Source organism: Archocentrus centrarchus, chromosome 16 (assembly GCF_007364275.1).
Source record: "Archocentrus centrarchus isolate MPI-CPG fArcCen1 chromosome 16, fArcCen1, whole genome shotgun sequence".
Classification (NCBI taxonomy): domain Eukaryota; kingdom Metazoa; phylum Chordata; class Actinopteri; order Cichliformes; family Cichlidae; genus Archocentrus; species Archocentrus centrarchus.
Genome location: NC_044361.1, coordinates 36,678,724 through 36,704,945, shown reverse-complemented (window position 1 = coordinate 36,704,945; position 26,222 = coordinate 36,678,724). Strand labels below are relative to the sequence as shown.

Genomic DNA, 26,222 nt, shown 5'->3' with positions numbered 1-26,222 from the left:
TAACAAGTACAGTATACAATCAAACAGGAGCCAGTAAATAATTACATCTCTGGGTATCTTTCCATTGGCTGGGTAGCATAAATATTTTAAAGTGATGTGAGGTCTCATGAATCCTTTAATCTGGTGATCTGCCATCCCTCCATATAATTTCATCCCCAGTCTCTTAATTGAAGCAGAGTGTAGAAGGGTAGACATAATGGATTTATATTCATAGGCTGGAAAGGCCTGAATAATTAATATAGAAAATGACTAAGGTGAGCGTTTGGAATGGTTTGAACAGAGAAGTCTAAAGATGTGCATCTGAGAGCAAATGGATTTGGGGTTTGGGATGAGGAAAGGTGGACAAAGCCCCGTAGGCAGGGGGTTTCTCAAAAAGCAAAGAGAAGAACACGATGAAGAAAAATACTTCTTATTGATTGTCTTTGATGCTAGAAGGGACGAGTGGGGCTTCTGTGAGAGGTACCAGCCCTCAGTGGTCCCCGCTTGCCTCTCAGACACAAAGAGGACCAACCGTTTGATGGCCGCTGGCCAGACTGATGACGAGGCTCAGCTGCTCACTGCTTCCCTACAGAGGCTTTCCACTTTGGTCAGTCTTTGTTTCCTTTAGAACAGGAAATCATGGATTCGGCAAACATTTTGTCTCTGACAGTTAGCTATTTTAACCATTAGTCAACAAATATAGACCTTCCACTGCATTCAGCCCACGGTTATCAACAGCTCGTATCTATGACAAGTTGTTGTCTGTCACTTTTATATCTAACAGTTTCAGCTGTGTGACCTACCTGTTACTCTCATCATTGGCTCAATATTTTTAGCTAACAATTTCAACTGTTTATTCATTTTTAACTATTACTTTGCTCTTAACGAGTTTGTGCTACTTGCTTTTACAATTATGCACTACTTTAAACTATTATTACCACTAATTTTCCAATATTTAATAGTTATTTATTCCTTTTCCTGTAGCCGTTTTTCCACAATTTGTTTAGTATTGATTTTACCATTAGCTTTTAGCTAAATGCTTACATTTTTCATGCATTCCTCAGTTAACTTCCAAAACTAAAATGTTAATGCAGTTACCTATACATGCATTGATGCTTCCTACCTGGTAAAAGTAGGCCGCTCTGCTCAGTACAGTATTATATTAGTCAGCCAACAGTCAGAGCCACAAGCCTATGCAACGCAAGTTGGTTTAATAGTCACAGTTTGCCCTTAAATTTACTGCTACAGTATATACAAAAGCCATTTCAAATATATAGACAGGACACTGACATCCAAATATTAGGAAGCAAACTTTATCTGAAACTTTCAAGCACAATTTTTTTTTTTTTTTTTACTGTTACTGCTACTTTCCTCTTATTTTATTAAGTTTTTGTTTGTAATACACCACTAATATATTCCACTGGCTAGCGAGCGCATGCCATTTCTCATCCAAATCATATTTTCTGTTTTGTGTTCATGTGTATTCAGCTGTCAGCCAGTGGTAAAAGACAGATGAATATGAAAATGTGCAGGTATGCATCTTGCCGAGGCTGTGTGTGGATCACAGCATTAGCTCACCTGTCAGAGTCGGCCTGATGTTGACATTTCCATCCATCCCGCTCGCTTTGCCCTGTGCGTCTGCTGCCAGCCTGTCAGACAGGTCAGAGTTTGGATGCACAGCCTCAGAGATTCATGTGAAGGGCACCATCAATGAATTATGCGGAGTCAGAAGCATCTTAAAGGCCAAGTTGTTTGAAGAGAGGAAGAGAAAGGTCAGCTTCCATCACTGTTTGAGAGGTGCCCTGCCGGGAGTTGAGTCGGCACATTGAACGCAGCGTCCGCAGAGCTGTGATGTCATTGGTTCTCCTGTTAGCCAAGCCTTCAGTGTAATGGGTTACGCAGTTACATTAGTGTGTTAGAATCAAAGTTTTGTGATGTGTGCTGCTGCTCACTTCAGGACTCCTGGGAGGGAGTTAAAGAAGTGCTAAAAGAAGACGTATTGTTTGGAGTAGATTATTTCACTAAAAAGGAAGAATGTGTTTTTCCTGCTAATGTGGCAGATCTCTGTGCTTACAGTCTCTGTGGTTTATTGTCATGTTTGGTCTAATTATAGTAGTTTTGGTTATGATAACTTTTACCCAGAAGATTGGGGTTCTGTGATTTTATTATTGTTTTCATTTTCAGTGGCTGTTTGATTCTGTTTAGGCACCAAAATTACTTGGATAGCTTTATGAAAAAGATTATGGATTCAAATACCCCTTTCACAGCATTAATCACAGCATTCAAAGCTCCTTTTCCATTACACATATGATGGTTTTCTTGAAAAGCAGTCGCATGAAGCTATCGTGGGCATGACTGCTAGAGGTCACCTGGGCTAAAAGCACACCCCTTGTCTTCGTTGAACTGGGAGAATATTACACCCTTCTCCAACTCATATTTGCCTAACATGCAGCAGGACCCCAGCCGGTTTAAGGATTAAATTTACTTGTAGCCCGTTAAATGGAATTTTCCCCTGTTTGGTAACAGGAAAAACTTAAAGGTCAAAATGCACAAGAGGCTTGAATTGAAAATTCACAGCTGCTTGGCTCTGAAATCATGTTTTGTTTTGTTTTTTAGGATGTGGCTAAAATAGAACCTATAACCAGGTTTGGAACAGCGTCCTGGCACCTTCAGTTAACAAGCAATTAACTCTGATAGGCAGGCCAATACATACTGAATGAGTTCATTTTTCACATGCTTCCAGCTGATGAAATGCAGATACATGCTCAGTGACACCTTTGTGATGCAGTCATGGTGTAGATGTAAAGTTGCAGTCACGAGTGAGCATAAACGGAGTAACGTTTTTTTTTTTAAGTGGCCGATAAATTAAGAGAAAAAAAAAAACGCTAATGTGGCTAACTCTGAGAGAGAGAGCTGTAAGGAAGGGGCACAGGAGAAGGAGATGATATTATTTCCAAAGATAAGGACTGCCAGCAACTGGAAGTTTATGAATTGGAAATTTAAAATTTGTCACATTCTGATGAATTCAAGAGCTGAATTAAGTTTTTGTGAAACATCTCGCAAACCTAACATACTCATTTTGTGCTATCCAAGGTTTGCATGTAAATATGTAGTCAGCAGTTTTGTGCAGTGTAGTGCTGCTAAAAGGTTCGTTTGCAGGTTTGTCCTGCTCTTTGCAGTCGTGCACTATGTTGGACTAGTCTGGAGCGGCTGTGGTGTTCATGTTAGGTAACATCAAGTGATGATTCTGATCATTCTCTTGCTGAATTCCACCTTTTACACCAGCTTCATGTTGTTGCTTGTATCTTGTTAAATTCAGTTGGCTAAAACCACAGAGAGCACTGAATATAAGGGTAGCCTGAGCACAAAGAAAAATTCTACTGGAGCTCACAAAACAAATTAACATGACTTTTTTTCTAAGTAATTCTTTTCCCAACGCTGCACCGCTGCACCCAGTCTTGGTTCCCCAACCTGCCAAATCCCACTTTGACCCCTGCCTACAACCCGACCCCTAAATGGTTCACAGTTAATATCAAATGTAATCCTTATGTGCACTTTAGTGTAATCAAAGCCTACTAGTGATAATTACCCAGCAGTATAAAAGGCACCATTAACAGGGAGTGTTTTCTCACACGTGAACTACAAAGAATGTCAGAGGAACCGAGTGGATCTTATCAGAAACTGTCTGTTTTCACACGTAGCACACAACAGGAAACCGCCTGCCTTACACAGACTCACTGCTGGAGTTTCTCTGGTTTAGGTGAGTGTGCTGTGTGAGCAGTGTGCAGCATGTGGGACACAGTCTTTATATTTGGGAGCTGGAAGGTTAAAGACCATTTAAAGACATTTTCATTCTCAGGCACACCTCCATGGGGAAGTGTCAGCAAAAGTTCAGGTGTAATAGGGTGATATTTTAATAATGCATGCACCATTTGGTGATTTAAATCCTGTCATGAGCACAGAGGTGTGATTTTTCTTAACCTACCTGAGTATTAATTACAGCTGCAAGACAGAATCGTCTTTCACTGTAGTTCTTGACCTTCTGTTAATAATCCTGTCAGACGCCTTTTCTTTAATTACGGGAGTTCTTTGGGTGTTTGTTGAATTTTGTTAGATATACAGGAATTATTAAAGTTGAAACTGGCATACAGCACTGCTAATAGGCAAGGTGAACACCCTGCAACACCTCCCCTTTTCTTCATTAACCTCTCTGGCTCACTAACAGCTGAACAGTGAATGAGCCTCCTGCTGACAAAGGATAAATCAGTCAATCCAGAAATAGCTGTGCTCTGTGTATTTTCTGAAGCCAGATTTTTGTCACAGGGCTGATTTCCCTCTAATACCACACCTCCACAGTGTTATTATCTCTGACAGCATTAAGGCTCTGCATATTCTGCGCTTATCACCATTCCTACAGCTCTGCATGTGCATGTCGGGGTTAGCGAGGCGGAAACACACATTTTCATTTATCCAAAGTGTTTGTTTCAGGTGGAATAACTGTGGTCATACAGTCTGTTTGTCTTTAGCATGCATGGCTTTGTCTCTCTCTATACTGCTGTCTCACACGCACGCACGCACACACACACACACACACACACACACACACACACACACACACACACACACACACACACACACACACACACACACACACACACACACACACACACAAAGTGTGTCTGGGTGAGAATTAAAATTGAGGTGGATGAGGCCAGGCACAGTGGAGCTGCTTAACTAGCTGTCAGGTCATAAAAGATTGCGTCCTCTGGAAGATCTATATGAATACGGACAGGTCTATCTGTGGGAAATAGCCTGTCAGGCAGAGGTAAATGTCTCAGTGTAAAAATGTTTGTGTGTTTCTGCTCAAAAGACAGCCATGCGCCTCCTTCCATTAGTGTGAGTGAAACAGCTGTTGTTTCTGGTGAAATATACCCTCCAACAGCCACGGGTAATATGATAGCTTATGTTTGTGCATAAGACTTGTTATTTACTGAAATACATTGGCTAAGTTTACACAATCATAATAATCGGATTATGGCCATTAATCAGAGTGATGCACTGCTACAATTAAGATGTTTACATGTTGCCTATCAGACTGTCTCATTAATACTCTCTGCTCTAAGTAATGCTGTAAATGCCACCTCCATAGTACGGTGACAGTTTCCCACCAGCATAGAGGATAAACCATGAATCCAAATTGTCTATTTCTAATTAAACTCTTTTCTTCTTTTTGTAGTTGCTTCAACAGAGCTCGTAAAAAAGTCTATCTCAAATGAAGGCTTATTAAATAATAAAGATCTACTAGAGTTGGAACGCCCACGCGGGTTGGAGTTTCCTTGAACGGTGTTGGTCTTATGTGAAATAATCCTGATGACACAGAAGAAGAAAGACAGATGTGAATATTTATGTTCTAGTTTTGGTTCTGTTTCTGTGATGCTTTATGCAAACATCATTTCTGGTCCCCAGAGGATGGACACATCTTCTTGATTATTTATTTTGACTGCTAACTTATGGGATGTTTTTCTTAGCCATTCCAACCGCGTCGGTCATGTTGGTGCAGTCCACCATTTTGAGGATGAACACTGAAGATCTTATTTAGTATGACTGGAACCAAACTGAGATAAATTTGTTTTGAATTTTGATCTTTTGAATTAAAATTTTATTTACACCGTCAGCTGTACTTCAACTTTGCTTGTGGGCCTCTCAGGAGGCATAGTTGGCGTTAATAGCGATGGATAATCCACTTAATGAATCCTCTGTCAATGGCAAATGTATCAAGACTGTGGCTTTGTAAGTGCACAGGGGAGGGTCACATAGTTGTGGCAGGAGGGGACGGGTGGCAGACCAAGAAATGCTCATGAGGATATTGTTGGATATGTCAGTGTGCTCTTGAGTCCAAAATTAGCCTTTTGTCATGAAACTTTGCACATATATACTGTAGTAGTGCAAGAAAAGAAGAGATACTTTATTTATCCCACAAAGTTGGAAAAGTCTTATTGAATACAATTGAATGCTCATTTTATTGGTGATGGATCTGGCCATAAGAAACCTTTATGAAATAAGTTCCAGTCAGTCGAGCCATTTGAACATGGATCCACACAGAACAGCTGTGTTGGTTACAGCAACATACAGTAAAGGCACTGCATCGTGTACACAGCAGTTTATTTTGAGTGTGTTCCTGCTACGAAGTGTAAGCTGGTGCACATGTGAGCTGATCTACCCTCAGGAGAGAGCGGGAGGCTGCTGGGGAGATAAATAATGCCATTTTACCAACAGCCGCTGTGCCTGTGACATGAGTGTCCATCTGCTGAAACCCAGACAGGATAGTCGGGGCTTACTGAATACATTCCACCCCGACGCAGTGGGAGACAGCTGATCCTCTTGGCTCTGGTTCTGATCCGTTTGACCCCTGCCTGGAGGTGACCCCAATCTGCTTGGCCGTGACCAGCTTGGGGTGGGGCTGGGGGTTTTGGAGCAGAGTAGGAGATGAAGGCTGGGGTCAACTTTAGGACAATGGCAAAGAGTAGGGAAGGGAATGTGGATGAGGCAGGAGTGGGATGAATCTGGTACTGGGGTCAGTGCTGGTGCTTATGTGTGGATTAAGGGACTGACCTGTGAGGGAAAGTTCCTATTCCATGCCGTACTGTGTTGGTCTGGGTGGATCTGTTTTTTCATATCTTTGCATGTTTATTTAAAAGCACACTTAAAAACAACAGCTGTTGACCAAAGTGCTCCACATCTGAAAGAATAAAATAACATAAAACAAAACAACAGGGCAACATGGTGGTGCCGTGGTTAGCACTGCTGCCTCACAGCAAAAAGGTCCTGGATTCATCTTTCTGTGTGGAGTTTGCATGTCCTCCCCGTGTCTGCGTGGGTTCTCTCCCAAAGACATGCAGTTAGTGGGGTTAGGTTAACTGCTGATTCTAAATTAGCCGTAGGTGTGATGGTTTTCTGTCTCTGTGTGTTGGCCCTGTGACAGACTGGTGACCTGTCCAGAGTGTACCCTGCCTCTTGCCCAATGGCAGCTGGGATAGGCTCCATCCCCCCGATGACCCTGAATTGGATTAGCAGAAGAAAATAGATTGATGGAACAGTAAGACAGACTTTTAAAAAGAAAACTTAAAATGTGAAAATATGGGTAAAACCTCAGACATAATCAGACCTCAATATGGTTTAAAAGCCCAAGAATAAAAATGGGTTTTCACACATGCATTTAATGTTGGAGAGGTCCTGATGTGAGGAGGCAGTTTGTTCCACAGTTTAGGAGCAGCTACCATAAAGATCCAAATATCTCCCTTGTGTTTCAAGCTGGGTCTCAGCTCTGCATTTGCATTTGCTCTGCAGCCCTCAGTGATCAAGTGGAGGTTTAAAGATCAGAGAAGTAAGGACATTCCAACCTATGCAATGCCTTAAAAACAACCAACAGTCTTATGGCAGCCACCGTAAGGAAGCCAGTACTGGTGATATGTGTTCTGTCTTGCATGTGGCAGCCAATCTGCAGCTGTTTGTTGCTTTGGCTGTTTGGCTGTCGACCTGTTGGGGCCCAGTCAAAAAAAACAAGAAATCATCAACCACCAAGACAGCCATGTTAGAATCTTTCTTTACAGTTCCTTAAATATGAAGGCAGAAACGTTCAAACATTCAGTTTCCATGAATAAAGAATATCAAACAAAGACTTGGGCACAGAATTGAATTATTAACTAAAAGGTCCTTCTCACAGGGGACACTCAGCATGTCACTGCGAGCAGCTTTTTTCTGCCTCTGCTGCTTTTACATCTGTTGTTTTGTATGGTTTCACTAACTCAGAGAAGTCTATCAAAAACTGAAACACTTTCCAAAATTACCAGATCATAAATCATGTCCACAACCATGGCTAAATTCCCTGCATTTCATTCAAAGTTTTTATCACTTTTCCTTTAAAATCTGCAGTCATATGTTTGTGTTTCAATTAACATGCTTTGCAGATTATCATTCACAGATATTTTAAACACAGCGATAAAAGATTAATAATGGCTGTTCTCTTAATGGTTAGGGCACACCTCCTTCTTCTTCCTTGCCATGGCGGTCTGCCCCCTTCATTGCTATCAAACAAAGACTTAGGTTCTAATAAATACAGTGGCTTGCAAACGTATTCATACGCCTTGAACTTTTCCATATTTTGTCATATTACAACCACAAACATAAATATATTTCACTGGAATTTAATGTGAAAGACCAACACAAAGTGGTTACAATTGTGAAGTGGAAAGAAAATTATACATGATTCAAAAGATTTTTTACAAATAAAAAACTGAAAAGTGTGGTGTGCAAAAGTATTGAGCCCCCCTGAGTCAATACTTTGTGGAACCACCTTTTGCTGCAATTACAGCTGCAAGTCTTTTAGGGTATGTCTCCACCAGCTTTGCACATCTAGTGACTGAAATTTTTGCCCGTTCTTCTTTGTAAAACAGCTCAAGCTCAGTCAGATTAGATGGAGAGCGTTTGTGAACAGCAGTTTTCAGATCTTGCCACAAATTCTCGATTGGGTTTAGGTCTGGACTTTGACTGGGCCGTTCTAACACATGAATATGTTTTGATTTAAACCATTCCATTGTAGCCCTGCTTTATGTTTAGGGTCGTTGTCCTGCTGGAAGGTGAACCTCTGCCCCAGTCTCAAGTCTTTTGCAGACTCCAACAGGTTTTCCTCCAAGATTGTATTTGGCTGCATCCATCTTCCATCAACTCTGACCAACTTCCCTGTCCCTGCTGAAGAGAAGCAGCCCCAGATCATGATGCTGCCACCACCATATCTGACAGTGGGGATGGTGTGTTCAGAGTGGTGTGCAGTGTTAATTCTCCACCACACATAGCGTTTTGCACTTTGGCCAAAAAGTTCAATTTTGGTCTCGTCTGACCAAAGCACCTTGTTCCACATGTTTGCTGTGTCTCCAACATGGCTTCTGGCAAACTGCAAATGGGACTTTTTATGGTTTTCCTTTAACAATGACTTTCTTCTTGCCACTCTTTCATAAAGACCACATTTGTGCAGTGCACGACTAATAGTTGTCCTGTGGACAGATTCCCCCACCTGAGCTGTGGATCTCTGCATTTCATCCAGAGTCACCGTGGGCCTCTTGGCTGCATCTCTGATCAGTGCTCTCCTTGTTCGGCCTGTAAGTTTAGGTGGACGGCCTTGTCTTGGTAGGTTTACAGTTGTGCCATACTCTTTCCATTTCTGGATAATGGATTGAACAGTGCTCTGTGAGATGTTCAAAGCTTGGGAAATCTTTTTATAGCCTAAGCCTGCTTTAAACTTCTCCACAACCTTATTCCTGACCTGTCTGTTGTGTTCTTTGGACTTCATGATGATGTTTACTCCCCAGTATTCTCCTAACCAACCACTGAGGCCGTCACAGAGCAGCTGTATTTATACTGAGATTAGATTACACACAGGTGGACTCTTTTTAGTCATTAGCAGTCATCAGGCAACTTCTGAATGCAATTGGTTGCACTCAGAGAAAAGGGGGCTGAATACTTTTGCACACCACACTTTTCAGTTTTTTTATTTGTAAAAAATGTTTTGAATCTTGTGTAATTTTCTTTCCACTTCACAATTGTAACCACTTTGTGTTGGTCTTTCACATTAAATTCCAGTGAAATATGTTTATGTTTGTGGTTGTAATGTGACAAAATATGGAAAAGTTCAAGGGGTATAAATACTTTTGCATGCCACTGTAAATACATAAAATTAGTTGCACCAATTTTAAATATAAAAGATGAAAAAAAATAGAAACTAGACAAATGATAAACTATCAGCCAGCCTCATGTCTGAGGATCACAACAGCACATTTAGTCCACTCCATCTGAGCTCACCGGCTCCACCTCTTTGTGCTTGTGCAGACAGACTGCACGTAAATCAGCTGACTGCTGTTGTTGCGTTATCAGTGTTTATGTTGAAAAACTGGGGGCTGCGTGAGCGTAATCTTGTAATGCTTTATATTCACAAGCATTCTCCTAAATATGTTTCTACTGCAGGTTTAAATTTAGTCACTAATCAGGGATTAAAGTATCAAAAATATTTTGACGGGGAAGGGGTCCTTCCGGTACCGGACGGTCACTAGTGCTAATAGTTGCACTCACTAGCAGTATGTCTGGGAGCTGAAGTAGAGAAAAAATAACAGCTGAAATTCTCAGCACAGCGAGCACAATAGTGATGGGAATTCCGGCTCTTTCGGCTCCCAAATGGCTCCTTAGATTAAATTTTTTTTAAAAGTGTAAAATGAGAAAAGCGAAGCGATTTTCATGGCTGTGAATTAGGTTGGGCTCTAAGGCTGAACTTGCTGCTTTGTATCAGTTCATATCATAGGCGTAGGAACCGGGGGGCATGTCCCCCCCAATATTGGAGCCAAGTGCATTTCTCCTACCCAAAAATTACACTGCAGAGAAAAGAAATACTAAATCTATAACTCGCGTGCTTTTATTTTGAAGGCGCAGCATGGTGTTATGTCACTGCGCTCCCCCCCGCCCCCCTCTGAACAGTGTGTTTGGGAGTATTTGGGAGGCAGAGACAGCAGCAGGAGTCAGAAACTCTTTTGAATGAAGTAAAATGGTCTGTCGGGAATGTTGCCGTGAATATGGCTTGTTTATAATGCCTTGTTGTCAGTTTACTTTCATATATAGAAACCAAATCTTTTTCCATCATCTTAATCCTGGGATGGTCACTCATCCAATATTTAACTGCTAACTTTGTCTAGAAGTTAGCTAAACTAGCCAACATGTTTTGTTATCTCACTTCAGCACAATGCCCCACCAACGAAAAGGCTGAAACAGCAGCAGGACTTACTTTGTTTTTTTTTTAAATGTGTAACGTCAGTGTGAGTAACAGTCACACAACATGTGTAATGATATCAGGAGAATGGCTGTACATAGAGTAATGACTCAGTTGAAGCAATGAAAGGTGGAGAGGCTGAAGAAGCTCAGACGAGGTCTTAAATTAGTTTAGTGAAATATGTATTAGCCTCTTGTTACTTTTAAATATAAAACTAAACAATTTGATCATGAGAAGAACTGGTTCAGGGAAGAGAGAGGAGACCCAGGTGGAGCTTCAGGGTGTGAGGTCAGCTTTAAAAACCATATTAATTATAATAGATCCAGAAAGGACAGGTGAGGACTGATGTCAGGTTGATTTTCAAAAATGTTTTCATTATTTCCACAGTACTTTTAAGAGTATGGGTTAGGTTGTGTTTAGGTTGCCAAGTGCAGTACAACACCTCACTAGAGTTTGGTGAAATGCTTCTCCATAGTGACCAATAAGTGGATTTTTTTTCTCGTTTAGTATAAAATGAGCCACCTTTAGGCTCAGGAGCTGTACGTCATCTTTGAAACCATTTTGTATGTTTAGCAGCAGCAATGCAGCACAAAGGAGACAGGAAAAATAGAGGGTGGCACAGGGCTCGAGGTCGGCTTTTAAAATAAATGAAAACTTTTACTGTAAGGGTTAGGTGATGCTGTTAACAGAGTTGACAGCGTGTAAGATGTAATGAAAAAATCAATAGCAATATGTATTGCGATAGACACGTGATCAATATAGCACTTTTTCATGCTTTGCTCAGAGTATTTATGGATCTGTCGGTGTTGGGTTTCCGATATGTGCCCCCCCCCCCTCATTCCTACGCCCGTGGTTCATATCACAGATAAAAGGACACAAAGTGCGTACTTGTCGTCTTGCTCTAATCGCTGTCTGTGTTTCCCTCTGTGCTGCACACAGATGCTGCAGTAGTTTGGTTTGGACCGTAAAACGTATCTGCAGCACAGAAAGGAGAGCGTGTTCTCCCACGTTTGTGCGCTTCGGCTTCCGTGTCCAGACGAGGACCCGCCCACGCTCATACGTAAAAGAGCAGTTCACAGAAACGCGGTGGGAACGCGGGCCCGTTCTTAAGCGTTTCGCCGGTTCATTGGGAACAGCACGAGCACTGGCACGCAAACCGGCTCCTCGGCAGTGGGAAAGTAGCATTAGATGTAGAAAAAAGAGTGTGTGTGAATGCAAACATATACAAAGCACTTTGAGCGCTAGATTAGAGAAGACAGAGCTCTATAAGAACAGGTCAATTTACCATCTATGATGTGCATTTTTTTCCATCATGTTACAACTTAATATTTTTAGATATAATGTAAATTCTATAAACTACAGTATAATGAGCAAATTGCACTGACTAAAACACATTACCCCGCTGGTAACTTATTGAATCATTTTTCACTCTGTCTTTTTTAATGGCATAAATCTCATTGGTACATATTTACATTTTCAGCTCCAGTGGATTCAAATGGAGATTCAGCTCTTTATTTACCTGTTGCCAAGGTAAATTTATTATGCTGGTGTTCCATTTTTTGGTCTTTTAGTCAAGCTTATACACCAAGCTGATGAAATAAACTCTGATCACCTGTTGAGGCTGAGTTTTGTGGGGCAGGAATGAGCCCAATACTCAAACAGGCAGACTGAAGCCTTCATTATACTCGGACAGCTGGAGACCCGACAGCCGAGGAGTCATTCCTGTTAAGCCTGGATTATAGTTGCCATGTCCGCAAGTCCGTTAGGATGATGCAGATGGTGGCCGTTCACATGCCTGCCTGTTTTTGTGATTAAATTACTGGAAAATTACAAGTCACAATTTATGTAAGAAATATTCTGCTGTCAGACTTCTATTGAAAGAAACTTGTCAAACATCCTAAACCAAAAGAGAATATGTTTTCAAGTATTGTCTTTGTTGTGTATCTTACCAGATAAAGTGTCCTGAGAAAACTGAGTTCAGTCCAACAAGTACGAGCATTTATCACCTTTGCTTGGAAACACTAAATCTAGCAAAAATATAGTAAATGTAAGTTTTCCTACTCTTTTACTTTCTGCTCTGCCCTCCCTTCCTCTCAGTACTCTGGACAAGCCTGTAATAATTCTGTCACAGAAATCTTGTAACAGGCTCATTTTCCAGAAGAACTCCATGGCTTGAACAAGATACTGTCTTGTGGTGGGCTTAGTTTCCTTACAGATAAATTCTTTCATAGAGTGCCAAACAAGCTGGATGCTTTAAATCCAGTGACTCTGGTGGAGTTTTTACTCAGCTGAATCCCTGAAATACTGTGCAAGCTGCCAGATCATTGTCCTGGACGAAGCGCTGATCTGCACCAAAGTTTTCCTGATATACAGCGTAGCATCTTATCTCATAACTGTTTTCAAAATACTGTCTCTTTCTTCAAAGATGACCACAGGACACCAGGTCCACTCTGTGGGACTTTCTGTTGGATCCATTGGGCATAAGATACGGGGGCAGAGCAGCAGGATGCTGTCCTGCACTGCAGAGCTGTGTTCATCACTCTTGTTAAGTTGTGACAGTGATAACAGCACAGCGGGACAAATGAGCACGTCCAACAGCAAAACTCAGAGTGTAAGGCTGAGCTGAAAACCACATCAAGTGCAGCTCTACAACTATGCCTTATCTTGTATGAAGCTCCATTTTTGAACCCAAGAATGAAAATGTATAAATATGCACCAGTGATATTTCTCTTAAAAATGTAGTGTAGTATATGTTATAGTTTATAAAATGTATAGTACACCTAAAAACATTATAAACATAGAAAATAATATAACCTCCCCGTCTGCTCTTGAACTTTCTAAAAAGATGAAGTTTGTGTCCTTTGTTTGTTCTTCCATCCACCCACCCATCCATCCATCCATCCATCCACCCACCCACCCATCCACCCACCCACCCATCCATCCATCCACCCATCCATCCATCCACCCACCCATCCATCCACCCATCCATCCATCCATCCATCCATCCACCCACCCACCCACCCATCCATCCATCCATCCATCCATCCATCCACCCATCCACCCATCCATCCATCCATCCACCCATCCTCACTCCTATGCAAACTCCAATGTTCTTCTATTATTATTTTATTATACTTTATTATCTTTACCAATAGTACATATAGAGGACTTTTTTCAACACCACAAAAACAGTACTGTCCCTGTGGTCTAGAAAACTTTTACATACTTGTTTCCTATCTGCAGGTGTGAAGACTCACCTGTGTGAAGGTGTGAAGACACAGGACTGTCATATATGTCAAGTCTGACACTAATGGCAGAAACAGCAATAGTTGCCCAGTCGTGCTGGGGCTGGATGAGCTTTTATGATAGAATGGGCTTAGACTTCAGAACTGTACAATTTAAGCAATGACCAAACTCCCATCAGCATTTCCTGACCGCTGTAATAACATCCATCAGTTTCATGCCTTGTATTGTAAATTCAGCACAGGTGTACCACATCTGTGGGGTAGACAACACACACATACTGTACGCTGCAGTCTATCACTGTGTCATCAGAGCCTCACTCACTCTTTTTAAGTGGGCTTCTGAAAGTGCATTCATGGCAGGTCTCAGTATGAGCTAGTTCACATTAACTGTACAGAGTTGTATTAATTTTAAAACTCTTGTTCCTCACAGATTAGGTATGGTCAGTAATAGAGTAAATGCCTTGCTCAGTCTGAACCTTTTTTGAGGATAATGTGGTTTTATAAATATTCTGTAATAGGAGCGGTGGGTAAAGGTAAAACTGCAGTTTTGCAGCTGCTATGGGAGAATTTGAGGTTCCATTTTCTCTGCTCCCCCTTGTGGATAAATGATTTCCACACGTGCTCTGCAGCAGTACCAGCTGGCCACGCGTTCACTGATGCAATCGAGGACCAGCTGGGGGCTGGCCGTGGATCGGTCTGGGGCCTGTCACAGACTGTAATTTTAGGTGGCTGTATTTGTAGCTTACTGGCATGACAGCAGGGGAGTCACCACAGTCAAAATATTTGGTATCAGAAAGGTCTGAGAATTACTTTTTTCACTTGTGAACAAGTCAACTTTCCAAACGGAACTACTTGGTCTGTGAAAACAGCTGTTAATCTTCTGCAGAGGGATGAATATAACCTGCTACACTGCATAGGGGTCTGGAGTTTGGAAGGCATGCTTTATATGATACTGAGCTTACATTGTGGGAAATGTTTTCTGAGTGTGACCCATGTAGAAACTGATTAAATGGGATTTAAGAAATCAACTGCTTTGGGACAAGCACAGCTTCTATTGTGACAGACTGAGGGCTCCAGCGTGCTTCTGTGGTGGTCGGATGCACAGCTTTGCAGCCTATTGTTTACATGCTGTAGCAGTTTACTGTCACCAGGGGGCAGTGTCGCAAACAGCTGGTTGCTTGTGTTTTTGGTCCTTCCCAGTCGAGAAGAAAAGCAAAGTTGTCTCATACTGAAGTGAAACCGAGTGTTAAAAACAGTGAAAGTGTCCACTGCAGTGACTGTCTGTGGTTTCATTCTGTGTTCTCTCCGATGCTTCTCGGTAAACTCTGGAATACTAGAAGCCCATTACCTCTACCTGTACCACAAACCAAGCGTAGCACTTCTTATACGTCAGCTGTCTTGTTCACTTGTTCAGTCTGTGTGACCTGATTTCAGTGCACTGTCTCTGTCTGGCAGCATGAACAGACATAAGAGAGTTCCTGTGTGAAGGTCAGACATGCTGTTTGTGTGTGGCTGAATGGGTGGTCTGTAACCTCACTGGTGGGGGGGTTGATGATAAAATATATGTGTGGAAGAATGTGAATGCAGCGTGTGGGATTGTGACCTGTGACCTCACAGGGATTTCTCTGTGGCACTACTTTCTCTCCACTCTCCACATTTCCTCTTTGTTCCATTTATGTCATCATATTAATGTTAGATAATAAAGTCAAGTTTTAGTCTAGAATTTGCTGGAGATTTCTTATAGCTGGGATGCCATCATTCAGTATGAGCACCCACAGTCATGCGGTTTATCATAGATATTGTATTTAAAAGCATATCTCTGACACACAGTGGCGGTGACAGGGTATTTGAATCTTTAAAATACAGACTGGGCCATAGGGTAGAGATGAGGAAGGGTAACAGCCAGTCTTCTGTTAGTTTGATGCTGCTGGATCTTCTTTCACTTTTATCCACATTTTGGGTTCCCAAACATTTGAGCAGTTGTGAGTAAAGGTTTGTTGTCCATGCACTGCCCTCAATTACGAACCCACCTTTAACCATGTAGCTGCATTGGGCCCTACAGCATTCAAATCCACACTTTCATCTCATACTCACCATTACATTATCAGGTATGCAACATGAATCACCCTATGCTAACTGTACTGTGTTCATTATTCATTGGCCCAGAGGGTTATTGATCATTAGTATGAGGCACCATGACATTACCTTGCTTCTAAAAGTTGGAAGCTTTAAGCGGATTGGTTGATGACTGACTGGACCCTGAGCTGTGCCGCTGCTATCCCACTTCCCCTGTGTAATGTCCTCATAAAGACTCTGACATTCACAGCCAGCACTCCCTCTCCACTTCAAAGGCCACAGAACTGATACATCAATAATGCAAAATGACTTCACCTCTGCCAACCAAACTCTGATCCTCTCACATGCCCCCTCATTCACCTTTTATTCACCCCTCCAACACTCACAACCTTACCGCCTCATTTCTGTGTCCTGCCAAACCTCACTGACAGAAAACTCAGACATCTTCTCACAATCATGCTCATCCAAACTGAACGTACAATGAAAGCAGATCCATCTTCGATAATCGATCACAGACCTACCGTTCTATGACAGGTTCTGTCAAGAGTAAATGCAGTTTTCAGATTATGTTCACCAGTCTAGCATTAGTGGATGAAAGATCTGAGCCAATGGCAATGACTCACTGAAGGATGTACTACTCCCTCCCTCAATGATGAAGCCATCATACTCCCTTCATTGTAGTTGGCCTACAGTTCTGTTCTTAACCAAAGTCTTCAATTCTGCTTATTGGAACATTTTGAAATGAAGTGCAGCTATGCATTCATGGAACCCCTGACTCAGGTTTGCCTTATGGTCCCCTACTGCCCTCTGGTGGTGATGTTTTATTACTGCATCAGCTAAAGTAGCTCTAGATTTTTTATAAATGCTTTTTTTTCTTAAATATAACAACTAAAACTAAATGGTGTCCTTTAACCACATAATCCTTCAGTGTTTTGGATCTAATTATAATATGAGGAATGAGTGAGGTTGTGTCAGCTGTTTAATTGACACAAAGTTGTGGAGAGATTTTTTGGAAGTTGACAACTGTAGCTTTGACTCTTCTTTGCTTTGTTTCTTACCTCTGCCAGCACCAAACATCTGAAACACATTTATCCCACAACATACCTCCACTCAGTGTTTTGTGCTCTTAGCAGGGAGTAGACATGCAGCAGTTCCACCCTTCTACCATATGAGTGTGTTGTATTTCAGACCAAGTGGGCAATCTGGAAACTATTATGTTGTTTAGCTATGATGGATCACGTCAAAGGCACGTCCGCTGCTCTGCATTCTGTCATCCTAAAGCCAGACTGTGTGCGTGAGAACTCAGTTTCCCATGAAAGATGCACTCATCATGACTATTGCACAAGAAAGGAGATGGCTTTTAAGATTATAATCAGTACTTACATCATCACAACCAGTTACCCAGAGTGAATCATTAGGAAATAATACTCGTACAATAACCCATACGCAGAGGCTAGTACTGATAGTTATGATAGTTATGTCAGTGCTAACACATTAAGGACTTTATTCACTGCATTTAACCACAAAGTAACCTATTACCTTTGCAGTTAAAATAGATATGATGCAAAAAAAAAAAAAAAAGGTTATAAAGGAACGTGATTAATTGTACACCATGCTATCATTTTGTGCAAAATCATTTCTTTGAAAACAACAATCATTTTTGCTTATATTCTTGTCTCCATTCTTGTTCCTTTTTTTAGGTCCTTGGCACTCCATCTGAGGACACATGGCCCGGCGTTAACTCCTTGCCTCACTTTAAACCAGGTACGACTTTCATGTCAAAGCCCTCATTCACTCTTGCTAAATCTAATGTGCAGTGGCATTTGTAATTGCTGTGACATTTATTATTATAATTACTTTCAAACCCCTGTGATACACACAGCGGACAGAGAACAGAGATGGAGATGTACATACACATTAGGTATCACCCACATGGGGTGGCTGTAGCTCAGGTTGTCTACTAATTGGAAGATTGGTGGTTTGATTCCCAGCTGCTCCAGTCTCCATGCTGAAGGATCCTCCAACCATCAGTTGCTCCTGATGCATTCATTGGAATATGAATGTGTGAAAAAAGTGCTTGTATGGATGTGTGTGAATGAGACACGATGTATAAAACACATTCAGATCTCATGTATATATATAAAACACACATATGCATTGATCATTATAATATGATGATTATTGTGATGTCATTATCATGAATTGTCTGGGCAGGATAGTTCTGTGGTCTGGATCTGATTTTGGCACAGCCCTGCTGTACAGATGATGTTGGGTAAAGAGTGAAGCCATTTGTTGTGACCACTGTACGTTACGCAGTCTGTATGATGGCTGTTTATTTTTTTGATTGTAGGCATCAAGCTACACTAACAATTTGTGAAATTAAATCTAACAACATGCTGAAGAGCTAGCATGGAACTATTTTTTACTTAATATAGCTTTTGATTAGTTAATTATAGCATATGAGCTATTTTTTAATGTAATGCAAAGTAGGGTTTAATCCCGGGATCCGGGATTCCCGGGAAATGCGATCAGAACCATTTCCCGTTTCCCGGGAAACGTTAGACGGGAAACCGGGAAAAAAGTCGCGCGCGTCGATTTGACTTTCAGAAAGAAAAGAAAGCTTCAGAATGTTAAATTTAAGGAAATATTGAGAGAAGGGTTCGTTTAATGCGAAAAGCATTACTCTTCATTTCAGGCAGGTTCAGCCTCCGTTTAAGGCTTCAGCCTTCATCTCAAGCGTTTTAATAGAGGTATTACACAGTTGTACTTTTTTCCTCTTTAATTTGTTGAAATCGTAGGCAATGTGTTTACCCTAAGGTATTTTGTATTATATAATTTTATATTATTATATATTGTTATATTGCATTATATAGCCTATAAAATATGCCTGCCCTGAACAATAAAGAAATATCTGTTTAACTTCGAGTGTTTCTTTTCCTCGTTTGCAGCCGCTTACTAACAATCATGAATTAGGATACGGGCCTAATGTGTGAAGAAATTATCATGAAATAGATTGCTTTAACATATTTCGCTTTTAAAATGGAGTTGAGTAAAATTTATATTTTTTAGGCTATAAGGATTGGCCAGCTTTTCAATAGACGATTCACAGCGAACCTACTTTAACCCTCAGACACGGTGTTATAAATTTGCTGTTGCCAGAATGGCAATGACCAAGTCGTAGTGCATTACTCAAGGCCCTGTGTTATGCCATATTATAGTGTAGTACGGTAGTTAACTTTTCAATGACTATTACAGCGTTCCACTGGTGGAGATATAGCGCAACAGATGTCGCCACGACAGCGTGGCTGAGCCTTTATCAATGCTGTGGAGATGAACCGTATTGTTTTGCACCAGCAGTTGTAAAATATCTTGGTATAATTCCATGTACAATGGAGGAATATTCGAATTATATTTGTTAAGGGAGTGTTGAGGAACGATACAACACCGCATAGCTCGAGCACTCGAATGCAGAGATGTAGGTTTTATTGCGTTAATCAAGCCGACGTTACCCCCTACTGGGCATAACAGGACATAGCTGGAACGCTACCTCTACAGTATCAGAATAGGTTAAGCCCGACACAGGCTACAGAAGGCCTAATTAAAATAAATAAATAAATAAACTTTTTCCCGGGATTCCCGGGAAATGGCTCGTCATTTCCCGGGATTTAATTCATGTCATTTTCGGGAAAAATATTAAACCCTAATGCAAAGTAAATAGAAGCATTGCACTGCCGTCACTCGTCATAGTTTGGTACTGTATGTACTTTAATCTACATAATCTGACTGACGGCGTGTTCTATGCTAACACTTTAGCATCCAGTTTTTGCGGAAAGACATGGAAACTGTTGCGAGTTGGTTGTTTGTATTCTCAGTACTCCAAAGCTTTTCATGAAAATGAACAAATAGTGCAGCCTACCAAAAGCTCACTGTACCCCATTAGTGCACCAGCAGCAGGAGTAGGGGTGGCAGCTCTGTCTGGGTAGCCGTGCCTTCTGGGAGCTCATTAGGGCTTTTTAGATACAACATGAATAGACGGACTGCAGAAGAGCTGGAGCTGAGAAGAGGGGACAGGCGAGGATGGACATCAAGAGGGGTTAGAGTGAGGGCGAGGCATCACAAAGCTACAGTATGTGACCCAGCCTCTTACCTCCAGTGGCCAATTAGAAACCAACTGGGGTGACTGTCGTGGTCACATGCACACACAGCCCATACTAATGTGATTTTGCATCCTGTGGCTATGGTGACAGTTGGCTCTTGTTAGCCTCTTGCACACTGTGTTGAACAGCTGTGCAGCTGTCTCAGCCACACAAACATGCACACATGCCCGGCTTTGCCTGCTTCTAGCCTCCAAGCATTGCATCTGTTCATATGACGTCAGGGTTTATTGTGGCTGCACTTTCAACACAAAGCGTGAGATGCTGCCAGAGATGATCTGGTACAACTTAAACACATGGCATTAGTGAAGCCCTATAATGCCTCTGAGTACACACCGATTACAGCCTGAGCATAAATCAGTGATACAGGCACACTGTAAATATTCAGGATGCATGAAAAGATGTCCACCTGTAACAACAGTAATAACAGTTACATTACAGAGGAGAAATTGAACTGTAATGTCCTGGAAGTGCACTTGAGGTCTATCCTGAAGTCAGGAAAAAAGTTCGTCTACTGTGTTCAGACTCAATCCAAATGTATTTATTTATTTATTGTATAAAAACATTCCCCACTCACCCTGCGGGTGGTCTTTGTCCTCCAAGCTCAGGTCCTCTACCAGAGGCCTGGGAACTTGAGGGTCCTGCGCAGTCTCTTAGCTGTTCCCAGGACTGCACTCTTCTGGAAACAGATCTCGGATGTTGTTCCTGGAATCTGCTGGAGACACTCTCCCAGTTTTGAGGGTCACTGCCCCAAGTGTTCTGTTACCTTCACCTTTCACATCCTCTCTATGTCTTCTCTCAGCCCTTGGTATTTCTCGTGTTCCTTCTTCTTGATTACAGTTACAGTTGCTTGGTATTGGAATGTCTATAATTACAGCTTTCTTCCTCTGCTTGTCCACCACTACAATGTCCGGCTGGTTAGCTATCACCAGTTTGTCTGTCTGTATCTGGAAGTCCCACAGGATCTTAACTCAGTCAACCATCCTGGGGGGAGTATCCCTTTTTGATCTCAGGACTTCCAGGTCATACTCGGCACAGATGTTCCTGTATACTATTCCAGCCACTTGGTTATGGTGCTCCATGTATGCCCTGCCTGCTAGCATCTTGCACCCTGCTGTTATGTGCTGGATTGTCTCAGGGGCATCTCTGCACAGCCTGCACCTGGGGTCCTTCCTTGTGTGGTAGACCCCAGCCTCTATCGATCTTGAAGCAGCTGGATAGTGTTGTGGTAACATTACTCTCTTTAAAATAATAGGTTGGGGGTTTGAACTGAGGGGCATGCATCCAGTGAGGGAAAGGCAAAGAACCAATTTTAAATTGTATCTTTGGGCTCTTTGTTACTAACAGCATTTTGCAATATTTCATTTAATTTGTTTCCAATTCTTTTTGAATCTATGAAAAATGCCATTGATAACACAGTTTGACAGCCATAAAAAATATCAGGTCAGGTGAGAGGTCCAACAGTGAGCATCTGCAGCCATATGTAAAACTCAGTGGAGGCTCTGTCATGGTTTGGGGCTGTATTTCAGCCAGTGGTGTGGAGATCTTGTTAAACTTAATGGAATTATGAACTCAGAAAACTCCCATCAATACAAAAACAAAATCAGAGCCAAATGGTTGTGTTGAGATCCTGCAGTGAGCAGCAGGTGGCAGTATTGCGTCAGTCTGGATAGTTTTTCAAGCAGCACTGAGCTCCTCTTAGCTTCCTGTTGTCCAAAACCATGCTGACTGCATCGCTCCTCTGCTCAGGATTCATCACATATTTCACTATTACTTCTACATAAATTTTGCAGTACCTCCTGTCTTTCCTTTTTGCTCCAATGAGCCATTGGAAGACATGCTGTGGCTTGGCCTCAGAGTGAAGGCGCCACTTACTTCTTACATTTTTGTGGTAATGAAAAGGCTCCACAGATACTTCCTCACTTCCAGTCATATCTGCCTTTAGCTGCCTCCCTGCGCTCTTGGTCTCAGTCGTGGTCCGGCTCAGACTCCAGACTGCACATTCGAAGAACCGACTCAGGCTGAAAATGAAACAGGGTGGACAGGTTTAAGGCTTGCAGTACAGCTGTTCTGTGTAGACAGGTACAAACATCCTGCACGATGGATGTTTGGCTGAAACCTCAAAGTATGATGGAGATTAAGATTAATGTCATCCCAGATATGGATATTTTCATAAAGACATTAAAAAGGCTTTAAAAAGTACTACTAGACTTTGAACTATGTATGTTGTATTTTACTAGCACAACTTGGCTCTACCCCTCCTCAGGGTGCTCAGGGAGCTGTGGCCAGCCCAGGCCTGCCCCCTTGACACCAGCCTGGGTGAGTGGACCCACTGCTGGCTATCCTGCAGGCTGATGCTGGAATACACTGTTGGGTTGCTGGCTAGCTGGATTAGGTCAGCACTGTGGGAGTCCAGGCGGACTAGCTCACTGGGTGGCTGACAGGCTAGCTTGTGTAGTAGCTGTCTCGGTCGGCAGCTCGGCCTGACTGTGTGCCCACATGGCAATTTTGGCCGTGATTAAGAGAACAGCGCTGAGCTTTGACACACTCACAGCATAGTGATCATAGCTGTGGAAGTATGGAGACACTGCCTCACCAAACTCCTCGTGAAAATATGACAATTTAATGTGGTTTGGCCTTGCAGCAGAAGCACAAAGCTCACGCAGCGTTGCTCAAGAGGATTTCAGTCATTTTCCATTCCTCATTTTGGCAAACTAATACACAGTGTGTGTGATAACATTGAACCAGTTTGCCTGGTTGTCACAGGCCTTTACTACAGCTGACATTTTTATGATTCCAAAGAAAGTAGAATTAATTACACTGACTGGATCTGCATTCCTTTAAGATGATCCAGCAAACAGTCCAGCACGAAGGTGTTATTTACACCTGTGCTGCTCTTGCTGCTGCCAGGTACTCAGCACTAACAGCCCTGCTTTGCATAACGTTATATTTATATTTTTGTCAGCACTTTTCATGGAATAAATTATGACTATATTATTGTAGGGACTTAGGCGTGCCTCTATGGCAGAGCTCACACCATAAGCTTTGTACATATGATGGTGCCAAAAAACAGATTCAGGTTGGGGTACTGTGTGCAGAGGCAGAAACAGAGGAGGTGAAATCAAGGCTGTGTTTTGCTATGTGCTTGACTGTATAACTATTATGTATTTATATATATAAATGAATCATTATAATGTGGCTGAATAAACACACTAAATCACATGAACTTCATCAGAGTCAAGTCTGGAAAGCTAACTCCTACAGCACTAACTGATTAAAAGCAGTTGAAATAATGAACTGATTTACCAGAATCTATGTTTTGGCAGTTTTTGAGATTTTTATATCATATTTTCATGGAATTTATATATTTCTATTGTGAATCAGTTGTGGACATTTCAGTAGAAACTAAAAATTCAGATTCTAGTCGAAATTGATTTTGATCAGATATGAAGCAAGTGCAGTGAGACAGAGGCCTCAGAATTCAGCAAAAACAGAAGCAAGTAAATGGATACAGTTCTTATTAATGTTTGTAGAACTCATCCCAGTGAGGGCAAAAGCTCTGACTTCAGATTGCTCCAGATGTTCAGTTTCATGCAGTTTTTTCTGCTCTTGTCTCTGTATGATGTCAAATCAGATCTCTCTAATTTAGTCATGGCTGTGAGCATAAAACCCCCACAAAAGTGCTTTTCAAATGTTCTCTTTACAATCAAAGAAAGCTGTTTTAAAGTAATAGGAGCTAAAACTAGTTTCATGCAGACGATGAACTGAGGGGCTGCACCAAGGCTCAGTATAAGACACATGTTTATTATGTTGAACTGAATCTTGCAGAGCAATTAAAAAATATGGAGCTAGAAATGAGCAGAAAAGATCCCGTTTAATGATAGTGTTCTTTAAAAAAAATACACTGCATCAAACACACTGCATCAGTGACCTGCGTTGACCTTGAACTAGCAGCAAATGAAAACAAGAAAAGACTGAAAATAGGATGACCTTCATTAAAGATGACATTCTCTCCACATGACCGTTAACCAAAAGCACTTTTCTGTAAACTTATGTTTATAATGAATTAATGCAGCATCAAACTGTTTCATTTTTAAATAGGATTTATCAGAATTTGCTGAGATGTTTACGTAGAAGTTTTGTTTTGAGGTCTTTTAGCAGGTATGTGGCTTTAATGTGACCAGGTAAACACTCATTAACCCAACAGCAGGTCTGAGTTCAGTGATTTATTTGCTTATTTGTTTGTTCCTCATTGCAGATCGTTTTACGGTGTACAGCGCAAAGAAGATCAGACAAGCTTGGAATAAGTAAGTGAACTGTTTGGATATGTATCTGTGTGTGTGTGTGTGTGTGTGTGTGTGTGTGTGTGTGTGTGTGTGTGTGTGTGTGTGTGTGTGTGTGTGTGTGTGTGTGTGTGTGTGTGTATACAGTCATGTGGTGCTGTAGCTGATGTCACTATTAGTCCAATTCTAGACTTTTTACAAGCATGTTCTGTGGCCTTTATGCTTCCTGCTGTGTCTGTATGTGTGACTTCTGCTGTGAGGCATCAGATGCATAAGGCAGGAAAAGGGCAGGGTGTCACCGTCAGGGCTTCTCCCAGATGTGTGCCACTGTTTGCCCCCAGGCGTGGAGTGGAGACCACAGAGGGCAAAAGGGGAGTGTGACTCTTTTCCATAGGGAGTTTGAAATCAGCACCAGGCATGCGATTTATATAAAACTCCAGCTGTCTAATCAGCTGGAATCACAAAGTATAGCTGCTGGAGCAAAGGTTCATCTTCACTAACTAACGCCCTCATCACACAGGCTGCTAAGACCTGGGTGCCTCCTGTGATTTGGAATAATTACATAGGTCATCCGTGTTCTTAATCCTCTGAGAATCTGCTGCGCCTCTAATCTGTAAAGTAACGAATCTCCCGGTTTGCTTCCCGTAATGTGCCAAACATTCCGTCTCTGTATGAATTATCTCCTCGGTCATTTGTGGTGTTCTGGCCTGGGTCATGAGTAATAGAGCTTTTAGCTGAAATGAGTTACACTTGCATCATCTATTTTATTTGTCAGGAAACAAGATAATTATCTTCTGCTAACAAATTACTGACTAAATTAAAAAAACAAATGTACCATTAAGGTATGTTCTTTGGTGTTAGCGTGAAAAAATTTACATTTCTTTTTTTTATATTTGAACAGAGTTCTGCAAGAGCACTTCAAATCACTGGGTTTTCAGTCAGATGTCTAAAATAAAGTCTGTAGTTAATGTAATGTTTAACATTTTGTTATACAACATGAAATAAGAATGCATTTACTGACTACTGGATCAGTGAGAGTACAGAAATTACAACATTTGATACAGAAGCAGAAGCTTATCTGCCTGACAGTGACTGGGTGTAGTTTGTTTTAAAGCCTAATGTTGGTGTTGATACTTCAAAAATCACAAAACTGGTGTCGATTTATGGAGATCATCTTGCTCTAAGTGTCATATAAATATTTGTTTCCTGCAGAGCTAATATTGTGCAATAATGTAGAAGTGAATAGAAATTCCCACTGCCTCCTTGTTAAGAGAAACACAGCAATGCTAACTTCTGGGATGGCCTACATCTGGAGCACTCAAGCTTTTCTATGGTGGTCTTGTCCTGTTCTCCTGGCTGCAATTATGCACTTTACCCCCAAATTTGAACTGATTAGTAATGGAAATATTGAAACATTTGCTTTACATAAAGCCTGAGATCCACATCTGTTTTAAGATGTGGCTTATGGGCGTGCTGTAACATTAACTGGGGCTTGTCTGGAATATCAGTTTTGAGCTCTATGCTCACAATTAATTAATGTTAAGTGGTTGGACTGGTTGGTGTTCAGGTGTCTTATGTGGCATGAAATTTGACGTGGTGTTCACATTTATTTCTGCCAGCTCACTTTAAGTTCCAAATATCAAGCAGTTGATCCATAAGATGGCACACTAATTAT

The 26,222-nt window shown here is 41.5% G+C and overlaps 1 protein-coding gene across 3 annotated transcripts in view; it reads left to right on the top strand.

The window, feature by feature from the left end:
* cdk14 (cyclin dependent kinase 14) overlaps window positions 1-26,222 on the top strand; it is a 245,186-nt gene that overhangs the window by 151,854 nt on the left and 67,110 nt on the right. For all 3 annotated transcript variants that reach the window (XM_030749694.1, XM_030749695.1, XM_030749696.1), the window contains 2 exons: window positions 17,811-17,874; window positions 24,523-24,571. In XM_030749694.1, coding sequence (XP_030605554.1) covers window positions 17,811-17,874; window positions 24,523-24,571 — 113 coding nt within the window. The remainder of the gene's footprint in view (window positions 1-17,810; window positions 17,875-24,522; window positions 24,572-26,222) is intronic.